At 35.4% G+C, this 11,159-nt stretch overlaps 1 protein-coding gene across 3 annotated transcripts in view; it reads left to right on the top strand.

The window, feature by feature from the left end:
* The first annotated feature begins 88 nt into the window (after nt 1-88).
* The window catches only part of Sass6 (SAS-6 centriolar assembly protein), a 40,454-nt gene continuing 29,383 nt past the window's right edge, over nt 89-11,159 (top strand). For 2 of the 3 annotated variants that reach the window (XM_026379407.2, XM_026379409.2), the window contains exons 1-6: nt 89-229; nt 5,805-5,865; nt 7,397-7,476; nt 8,420-8,524; nt 9,336-9,507; nt 10,131-10,196. In XM_026379407.2, the coding sequence (XP_026235192.1) occupies nt 165-229; nt 5,805-5,865; nt 7,397-7,476; nt 8,420-8,524; nt 9,336-9,507; nt 10,131-10,196 (549 nt within the window). In that variant the 5' untranslated portion in view covers nt 89-164. The remainder of the gene's footprint in view (nt 230-5,804; nt 5,866-7,396; nt 7,477-8,419; nt 8,525-9,335; nt 9,508-10,130; nt 10,197-11,159) is intronic. The other variant, XM_026379410.2, reaches the window with a different exon arrangement.

The raw sequence follows: 11,159 nt of genomic DNA, 5'->3' as shown, positions 1-11,159 counted from the left end.
TGAGGTCCAAACCTCCTTCGTTTTCCCTCTGTTTCTCCCCGCCTCCTCCGCGGGAGCCGAGCGCCAAACTCAAAACTCTGTCAGGACCCGCACGTCTTTCAGGCTACTACCGCGGGCCGGCCTGTTTGGCTTTTCCGCACAGCGGCCGGGGCAGGGGGTCCAACATGAGCCAAGTTCTGTTCCAGCAACTAGTTCCGCTGCAGATGAAATGCAAAGACTGCGAAGAAAGGTTAGGTCCGCGTCACCCAGTGTCGGCGGGTGGCGGTTGGGGTCGGGCCAATGGGGAAAATGGCGGCTTCGGCCGGTGGGTACCGGCTTGCGGCTGGGTGTCGGGCTGGCCCCTAGGAAACTTAGAGAGAACCCAGCGGGGACCTCCTGGTTTCGTCTTTCCCCGAGTTGGCTGTTACAGAGGGGACGAAAGGAAAGGGATGAGGAAATGGGAAACCGACTCACTTTGAGTATGTCAAAAATCCTAACTTCCGAATGGCACCGTGCAGATGGTAGGCTAGTGTTCATTTTTGGCAGGTAAGAGCTCTGGCCCAGAGAAATTAATTGACACCAGGGCTCACGGTGAGCTCGTGGCTGAGTCAGCCTGAGAACTTGGGCCTTGGCCTCCAGCCATTTTTTTCATTCTCCTTTGAAGCATACTGGGAATACATTTTTCAACTTCAACTAAAAATAAATAATTTCAGTGGTCTTATTCACATTACTCATAAAATTACTTTTAATTGATCAAAAACAATGAGAAAATCGGAAACTCAGCGAATTCACTCAAGAAATGTTGCCTCCATGTAAACACCTGGCAGAGAGCGGGGCATACATTGGTCTTAGTGTAGTTTACAGCCCAGTAGAGGAAAGACAGGCCAGCCTCTCAACTAAGTGCAAAATTGCAACGTTGACTAAGGTAGTGGTGCCACTAGACCCTAAATAGGCTGGACTAGAAGTCAGGAGATCTAATTTTTTTTCTTCATTACACCCACGGACTCTCTCTTAGCTTCTGTGAACATTGCTTCCTCATCTGTGACATTGATAGAGCATACTACCCACATAGTTGTTAATGAGGATCAAGTGGAAAATGTATGTTAAAAACTAAATGGCATAGAGTGTAGCATAAAATGACATTGATTTATTGAGTTGCCAGTAATGTTAAACTGTAGTATGTAATTAAGAATTGAATCTAAAATGAGTTGGCAAGCCAGACAGGAGATGGTACCAAAACCAAAGGTTCATATGGGAGATCTGTTATTTGGCTTGGTCATTCTTTGTCCTCTTCTTTTTTGGTTTTGAGGATGGAACCCGGGCTCTTGCTCATGTTAAGCACATGCTTTACCACTGAGCTATATAACAACAACCACCACCACCCCCTAGTTTTTTTTATTCTTTTGTTCTGCTAGTATGGTATCCACTAGCCACATCCAAACTGATGTGCTGTGTGAAATGCACACTGGATTTTGAAAACATGTTGTGTGGGGAAAAAAGAATGTAAACTTTCTCAGTTTTCATTTTGATAAAATGGCAATATTTGAGATATATTTGGCCAGATAAAATGCATTCTTAAGATTAGTTTACCTGCTTTTTAAAGCTTTTTAAAAATGTGGTTTCTAGAAAATTTAAATTATTACATACATTGCTCATATTTGTGACCTGCATTGTCGCAGATCTAATAGGACAACACTGTTCTACAATGATTATACAAAGAAAAAGGGATCATCATTTCTGGTTCCAACATTGAAACTCTTAGCTCTTTTCCTTCTGTACATTGTTATCTCAGTTTATCGTCTTAAAACATAATTTCAGCTTTTTCATTCTTCTTGTTAGTAATCTTTCATATAGTCTTAGGATCTGTAGCATAATTCAGCAAACTAAATAGTCAGTGAGACAGATGGGCCACTGTAAATAAAACTTTATTTGAACATAGCCATGTTTATTTGCTTACAAATTGTCTCTGGCTGATTTTTGCACAAGGGTAGAAATGAGTAATTGTACTATGGTGTCTTTTTTTTTGCAGGGGGATGATCGGAGATATTTCTCAGTGGCAGAGCAGTTGCCTAGCATTTGTGGGGCTCTGGGTTCTATTCACAGCATTGGTGGGGCAGGGGATGGGGAGAGGGAGGAACTGCAGGGAAGGAAAGAAAGAAATGTGTAATTGAGACAGAGACCCTGTAACCTGAAAAGCCTAAAATATTTACTCTCTGGCACTTTACAGAATAATTTACTATTCCTAACCTATAGAAGAACAACCTCTTAGATTTCTTTAATTATTCAAGGCCAGTCAACTCAACCAATAGATGCAAATGGCTACTATGTACCAGAAACTGTCCTAGGTGCTAAGGATAGAAATGCTCCCTTTTCCTTCACTCACTAAACAAACAAACAAACAAACAAAAAAACAATGATTGTTGTGCCCTCAAGGAACTCAGAGTTCAATTCGGGAAATCAAAAGATTTCCTTTAGAAAGGCAGCACAGCACAAGTATGGGCTCTGGAGCCAGATTGCCTTGGTTTAAATTCTAGTTTTGCCACTTATTCACTGTTTGATCTTGTACAATTTTTTTAAAAGCTTTTTTATGATATTTTGTGTTTGTGTGTATGTGTACTGAGGGTGTGAACCTAGGGCCTTACATATGCTAGGCCTGTGTTCCACCATTGTACTATACCCCTAGCCCTGATCTCATACAATTTATTTAACTTATCTGTGTCGAATTTTAAAATTCATGATAATAGTACCTATCTCATGGGATTATTATGAGGATGAAATGAGTTAATACATTTAAGGTGCTTAGAATAGTGCCTAGAGTATAATAAACATTCATTAAACTTTAGCTATTGATATAGTGTGAAGTCATAGAGAAGAAAGAAATTCAGTTAAGAATAGAGGTAATTAATGATCAGGGAACTCTGGAGGAAAATGATGTCAAGTTTTGAAGTCCATGATTTGTTACCAACCTGCTTTTCCAGTTTTCTTTCCTCAAAAAAAAAAAAAAATCCACTCTGGTATGTTAGTTATGAAAGAATTATTGTTATTTTCTGAATGTATCTCATACTCTCTCTATACCGTACTTTATTCCTGCTATTTTCTCTGCCTCAATGCTTTTTCTTTCATAATCTCCAAGGTGTATGTTAAATTCTTTCATTATAAGGATCTTTTAAAGTTGCCCAAGTTGAAAGTAATTATTCATTTTATTAGCATGGTGTACATGAGACATCTGAGTTCTAATTTAGTCTTTGCAATGTGGTTTGTGTTCTTCCATAAAAATTTTTTTAGAATGATTTAAACTATTTGTTAAAGTAGATAAGATTATTGTTGTTAAATAAGATATGTAAATTGTCTACCAGGTACTCAGTTAGTATTGGTAACCTTTCCCTTCTCAAGAATTCATAAAATATAATCAGAAGCAAATCTATGGAAAAGTGATTTAATCTGACCTCAATTTGAAAACATGGACCATGTTTGTTTCTGTTTGTATCCCTAGCACCAGGCATAGTAGCTGGCTAGAGTAGCTTTCATTTGTTTGGATTGAGAGGTTAGGATCACAGCTACTGGGTGACAGCAGTGGGCTAGAATCCAGTTCATCTAGTGTCTGAAGTTTAAGATGCTTTTTTAAATAAGAGAACACCTGTTCAAATCTACTACCTGGAGGATGTTATGTAGATTCATAGTATTCAGAGTGGGACACATACTGAGATAAGAAATACCTTCTATTGAGATTTTATTGATTTATTTTATATAGGTCTTTTGTCATTAACCATTATATAGAGAAAATAAGATTTGTGATTTCAGATAGATATTTCTGAAAGCTCAGATTTTCCTACAATTTTTTTTTTTGTATTGGGGATTGAACCTAGAGGCACTTTACTACTGAACCACAGCCACACCTCTTTTTTTTTTTTTTTTTTTTTTTATCTTTTATTTTGAGACAGGGTCTGCTGCTTAGAGTCTCACTGAGTTGCTGAGTGAGACCCTAACTTGCTATCCTCCTGCCTTAGCCACTCGAGTTGCTGGGATTACAGGCATGCACCCTGGTGTTTTCTCTACAAGATATTTCTATGGTGTTATCAAAGTAAACATGGAGAATGTTTAATTTATGGATCTTGCCTCCATTTTCCTTCCAACAACTAATACATATAGGCATTTTGAATATATGCAAGAATATAATTATATGATTGGTAAATTATCATATAAAGGACATTTTATTAAATAGATGTTTCTTGAATTTTTTTTCCTACAAATTATGAAGTCTGACATTGATTCTAAAACTGAAGCTGTAAAGCATAAAAAGTTGTCACAGTTCATATCACTATGGGAGTATGTTCTTGAATAAACTTAGAAAGATGAAAACCAAACATGACATAATGACATTGTAGAACTAAAAAAATCCTCACAAACCATCTAATTGAATTTGCTTGTCTTACAAATTAGGAAGTTGAAGTTTTTTTCCTCCCAAGAAAGCTTAATTTAAGTGAAATTGAAGTGGTATTCTGATGTGTTTCACATACATTGCTCTACAATACTAGAAAAATAGAAATACCATATTCTCATTTTAAAAGTAATTCTTTCTGTCTTTGTGGTGTAGATCAGTGCTGCTATTACTTTTCAGATAACAGTTAAGTGGTAACATTTAACTTCCTCATATAAACTAATATTTAGCATTTACTCATATTTTCAGTAAAAAACTTAACAAAAATGACACATTTTAAAGGAATATACAGTTACCAATTAGAGGATAAAATACCTAAGCAGTTGAATCTTAGAGAATCGTTTCCAAGTTTTCCCATTAATACTCGATTGCAATATGTATACTTTTTTTTTTCTGTAGTAGATAAGTAGTAGAATGTGGAAAAGTCTTAGTTTGTATATCTAAAAAACATGTATGTGTGCAGAAGAGTAGGGAGAATGTTATATTCTTCATTCTAATATTCATATTTCTTTTTTTTTTTTTAAAGAGGGAGAGAGAGAGAGAGAGAGAACTTTAATATTTATTTTTCAGTATTTGGCGGACATAGCATCTTTGTCTGTATGTGGTGCTGAGGATCGAACCCGGGCCGCACGCATGCCAGGCGAGCACGCTACCGCTTGAGCCACATCCCCAGCCCTAATATTCATATTTCAAGTTTTTTATTTTTAGTACTGGGGATTTAATCCAGGGGGTTCTTTATCACTGAGCCATGTCCCCAGTTCTTTCTTAATTTTTTTGAGAGACAGGGTCACAAAGTTGCTGAGGATGGCCTTGGCCTTTAACTTGTGATCCTCCTGCCTCAGCCTTCGGAGTCTCTCTGAGATTGTAGGTGTGTGCTACCCGGTCCAGCTACATTTTAAGTTTTTAAAATGTAATCTGTCATAAGTCAATTCGATCACTTGAAATCCTATTTTTTTTTTCTTAATGAAAAAAGATTTTACTAAATTGATGGTTTGTCTTTCAATAGATGGTATTTTGGAATCAGGGCAGTATGTTTATATACCAGAGTGGTATCAGGCGTATTTGTTATCCCATTTATCCTATCCCCCATGTTACAGGTGAGAAAAATTTAGCTTTAAAAGCTACTAGGTTACTTAGTAGAAGAACAACAATAACAAACTACAAATCCAGTGTGCTTTCTGAAAGTCCATTGGGCTGGGGATGTGGATGTAGAGTTCTTGCTTGGCATGCTCAAGGTAATAGGTTTAATCCTCAGCATAGCAAAATAAGTAAAAGGTCTTGTGAAGAGTCTTGTGGCTTTTAAGACTTAAAAGTAGTTAATACAAATGATGGTGATAACTTGTTTCATCTGAATGTTTCTAACTGTTGGCATTGTCTTTTCATATAGGAGAATAAATGTTAGAGTAAGCATTGAACTGCAATCAGTTTCTAATCCAGTTCATAGAAAGGTTAGTATTGCTTTTCAAAATGTGATAATTTCTGAATATTGTAGATAATTATTTTGTTTTTTCAAGAACGGGAGGTCTTCAGTTTTAGATCTTGCTTTTTAATTTTGGGCCATTTTGTAACTTTCAGTCTAAGATGGTGAAATCTACTGAGACAACTAGAATATAATTATATCATATATTTTTAAATCATACATGAAGAATTAGGGGTTGTGGTAACAATCTCCTTAGGTTTGCCCAGAACATTTAAAAGTTGCAAGGATATGTTCTGCTGCTTTAAAAAATTGGCATTTCATGCTATAAATGTGCGAACAGAATAAATTGAAGTACTAAAGAGAAGTTCTTGAATCTTTACTTTTTGAAGACAGGCACTTGGAACATTGGTTCCATCTGATCTTCAAAAGTAAGAGTCATTAACAGAGCTAAGGAAATAGACCAGAGGGCTAAGAAATACAGCATTTGCTTTCTCTGTTATAGCTTTCCCTGAACATATTTAGGACCTAAGTAGTAGCTTTTGTTTTTGTTTTGTTTAATAATATCTTGGAGTGAATTTCTAATATCTTGGAGTGAATTTCAAGAAGTACTTCAGTAGAAGCTGCTTAACAATGGGGCATTATAAGGCAGAGCAAATACCTGAATGATTAATTTTCCAGGGCGGAGATTATTGATTGCATTTTTGGTATTATTCCTTGTACCTGCTGAACCTCTTCATTTTCCTAGCTCTACTTATTAATGGCTTAGATTTTTTTAGGGCCCAGCAGTTCCTTGGTAGTCATGAATAGATTTTACTTCAAACTTATTCATAACATGAATGCTTAGTGCTTTATTAGTCCCTGCTCATCTTGTAGTTACACCATATTTTCCTTGCATACATAATTTTGATGTCTGTTTCTGTCAGCATTGGCTGCTATAATGCTCTGCCACACTGTAAATTTGATAACCTGGGAAGTAGCCTTTATGAAAGGAACACACTTTGTTAGAAAAATGAAGACAGATGGGTTAGCCAGCTGGAGTAGGAGAGAATAGACCCTTAATAAGAATACCTGGCAGTACGTCACCTGATACTTATCTTTTACCTGAGCCCCAGAAGCTCCTTCCTTCTCTTGGATGGATGATTATTCCTCTCTTCTGTTGATACACTTATTGCTTATGAAATACCAGGTTTAAGGAAATTTAAGGAAAGCAAAATATAATTGAATGCAGTACGTTCAGTGGTAAAGAGTATTTTTGCCATTATGCCATAGTGCAGTAAAGACTCATCTAAATTTCCCTATGCCTCTGATAGGATTATATTCCTAAACTTTCAATTCCTAGTTTTTAATTTACTTTTACAGACCTCTCTAAGGCTTTCAAGTAGCAGAATATCTACTCCTGTTTAAGATTCTAAGTCTCTAAAGAACAATAAAAAATAAACAGCACCAGAAAACAAAGTTAACTAAAGTAATCATGGTAATATGTTGATCTTACTGGATAATTTTCCTTTCAAGAGGGAAGATCTTCTGAAAACATTTTTTTTTTTAAATCTTCTTTTTAGGATTTGGTTATTCGTCTGACTGATGATACAGATCCATTTTTTCTGTATAATCTTATTATATCTGAGGAAGATTTTCAAAGGTAAGTAATTTTTTTTCTGTTCTTATATTTAAAACTAGGAATAAGTTTCTCAGTTATATGAATGTATTTGTACTATTCTGTTTGAAACATACCTACTTAGAACTTTTAGTTATTCTGGGAATACTGGATTGTTTGTTGTACACTTGAAACACTCAGGGGTCACTCCAGGGGAACTGGGCTGCATGAAATAACCACACAAGAGACAGAAATACCTTTTTCTTTGGGGATGCTGTGACGGCTCCTCTGACCTTAAGGGTCTGCAGAAGGAGAGAGAGAAAGCAAGTGCTAACCCCTTTTATTGAGGAGAAGCCATTCAAATGAGGCAAAGGGGTCTGGTTTTAAGGGGCTGAGTCTAGCTTCATGATGTCTGCTGTCAGCAGGTTGACTGACATCTAGGAAGGCCACACCCAAAGGCAGGGGACACACAAAGGGCGTTTCCAAGGAACATTCTATCCCAAACAGGGCAAGGGGTAATATCACAAAGGAACAAGTGAGCATAGCTCAACCCATGGGGCTGTAGGAAGACACGCCCATCCAGGGAGACACATTTATGTTTTCTTTACCTTCAAGATCTGGCTACCGTCTTCAGTTACTTAAAAGCAACCAGATCACAGGGTGACCTACAGTGCCTCAGCTGATCAGGAGGGGAAGCAAACGCTGGTTACATGCTATGTCGGCCTCCCACACTTGATTAAGGATGTCTTTGAAAATAAATATTCATAGAATATCAGAAGTCTACATATAACAGCTCAGAAATTTCTAGCTTTGACTAAATTTCTTTACTTTTTTCTCTCATTAAGTAAATTCTATAAAATATAAAATTCCCTAGCTTAGTTCTTGATTATAATAGGTGTTTAGTAAAGAAAAAATCTTTTAGGGTATTAATTATATAAAAGATAGTAATTAAATTTTTTAAAAAATTCTTTTCCTGTTTCTTATATAGTTTAAAATTCCAGCAAGGTCTTCTGGTAGACTTCTTAGCTTTCCCACAAAAATTTATAGATCTCCTTCAACAGTGTACTCAAGAACATGTTAAAGAAATTCCAAGGTAAGTTGCATGAGAATACTATATTATTAAACAAGATAGATGCCTTTGAAAGATGAGCTGATGGCAAAATATTTCCATGAATTCTAAGTAACCCTATTTGTTTTAAAACTGGAGTAGGGATCCACTAAATTTCAAACTTTAAGGAGTCTTGATTAAAATCAGAAATATTTAACTATTAATTCTCATGTTTTGACAAAACCACTGAAGTTATCTAAAATATAGTGTCAAGTATTTGCTTTTTACTGATCTTGGAAAACAAGAAATATAAGATTCAGTATGTACATGTTCATATCTGGGGTGCTAATGCCTAAGCCATTTGCCATCAACCTTATATTGGTTTCATCAATTGATGATTTTTCAGTCATTTATTTCTATAGGAACAACAAAATGATGCTTTTCTAAATCTATCATTTCTACGCTGGTATAATTCTTCTATCAACTTTGTCTTATCAAGCAGGGCTATTTGATGACTTTGCAAGTTCATATAAGAAAACATAAATGCTTGATTCATACTTTTAAATTGTTAGCTTTCATAGTTAGGAGCTCGTAAACTGTTTACTCCTGTGGCATTCAATGAATTTTTGGTTTTAGGTTTTGCTTTCTGCCTTCTCACTATGAACTCAAGGACTTTTATATATTTACTGTGTTTTGTCAACCTTTCTCACCCCAACACCCCAACTTATCTTTTACCAGTAGGAGTCCTTTTACATTAGCCCCTATGATTTCAATGTGCTCTCTTTTCTGGTCTTTCTAAGAAGAGGAGCTTCATTATTTCATTAGTTTGTTATAATGGGACATTTTCTTTTTAAAGGTTTTTGCTACAGTTAGTTTCTCCAGCAGCTATTTTGGATAATTCACCTGCATTTTTAAATGTGATAGAGACAAATCCTTTTAAGCATCTTACACATCTCTCACTAAAACTCTTACCTGGAAATGATGTGGAAATAAAGAAATTCCTAGCAGGTTGTTTGAAATGTAGTAAGGTAAGTTTTTCTTTTAAACTAGTTTTCAAAGTATTTTGATAAATCACTAAAGAGCTGCATTGCCCTTATTTTTTGTTTCTGAATAAAGGTTTGTTGTATGTAATGAACTTAGTTTGTTGTTTTTCATTTAGTTGAGGTACGGCAAGTATAGAACTAGACCAGAAATTGAGAAACTTAGGTCCCAAGATTTTTACTAGTGTTCTATAACCTTAGGCAGGCTACCTAAAACACTTGTGTCATGATTCCATCAGTGGTATATATCTATGAGAATATCTACTCTATCTAGCTCTTCTTAAATGAGATTATATATATTAAAGTGTCTTGAATATTAAAAAATGTAATAAGATATATAGCACAAGAAAAATCATAGTGTTGCCACTTGAGAGTTTTTAGAAATTTTTTTACATTAAATGTTATACATCAGTGCATTTCCACTGTAAATGGTGCATAGATCATCTGGGGATCTTGTTAAAATGCAGATTCTGATTTAGAAAATCTGAGATTTTTGTGTATCTAACAAGCTCTTAGGATGATGCCGGTACTTATTTTACTATACTTTGAGTAGCAAGGCTACAAATGATTGAATTATATTATAAACTGCACTATTTTATTTTTATAAATAGGAAGAAATATTATCATTGACACAATCACTAGATGATGTTACTAGACAACTGAACTTGACACAAAAGGTAATTCATATTTCATTTTGAAAGTCAAAATGTCTTTGTAAGTCAGTCAGATATTGATTCTTAATTGCTTCTTGAATTAAGTCCATGCTTTATATTTTCTTTCAAAGTATTTTACCATTGAATTTCCCCTGCTTTTTGCTACCTTTCACCTACTAATTTCCTTAATGTCATGCTTTCTCCTTTACTTAATTCCACTAAAAACTTCTATCATCTCCAATATGACATGCTTTCTGTAATTCTTCATGAAATAAGATATTTAGTTTCTATCATATATTAGTTCTTTTCTCTCCTTTTATTCACCTCATTTCTTTGACTTAAAATGGCTTTTCAGTTCCTATGTTCTAAACCTTCTTCCCTTATGGTTAGAATTAATCCCTCTGCTGGGCTTCATCTCATTTCAGTTGTAGCTACTGCATTTTTGCCATTGGTCCTTTAAATTGACACATTTTCCCCAAATTACCTGATAAGCTGCATGGCTTCAGGCAGAAAATACTGGGGATCATGTTACTGCATTGCATGTGTAAGAAATTAACTCCACTTTATGACTTGAGTGTTCCACCTAGGTTGCTTTACTTCTTAATACCAGAATGCTTCTGGAGATTAAACCCAAGGGCACTCTACCACTGAGCTACATTTCCAGCCCTTTTTATTTTAAGACAGGGTTTGCTAAGTTGCCCAGTCTCGCCTTGAACTTTCAGTCTTTCTCTTTCAAGTTTTCCCAGTAGCTGAGTTTACAGGAGTGTGCCACCATTCCAGGCTAAGTGCTAGATATAATTAAAAGTTTAATTAAAGATAATTAAGCTTAATTTTGGACCACTTGAGCTCTAAAATTCCTTTTATTCTAATCTTGATTCCCTCAAATATAAAACATCAAATATAAAAATATAAAAAAGGTTTGAGTATGTCTTAACAAGTTGAAATTTCACTTTCTTTAATACCCTTTTAAGTATTGCTGTGTGTTAT

This window comes from Urocitellus parryii, chromosome 11, assembly GCF_045843805.1.
Source record: "Urocitellus parryii isolate mUroPar1 chromosome 11, mUroPar1.hap1, whole genome shotgun sequence".
Taxonomy (NCBI): Eukaryota; Metazoa; Chordata; class Mammalia; order Rodentia; family Sciuridae; genus Urocitellus; species Urocitellus parryii.
The sequence above is the reverse complement of the archived record's forward strand: the minus strand, read 5'-3'. Positions and strand labels throughout refer to the sequence as shown.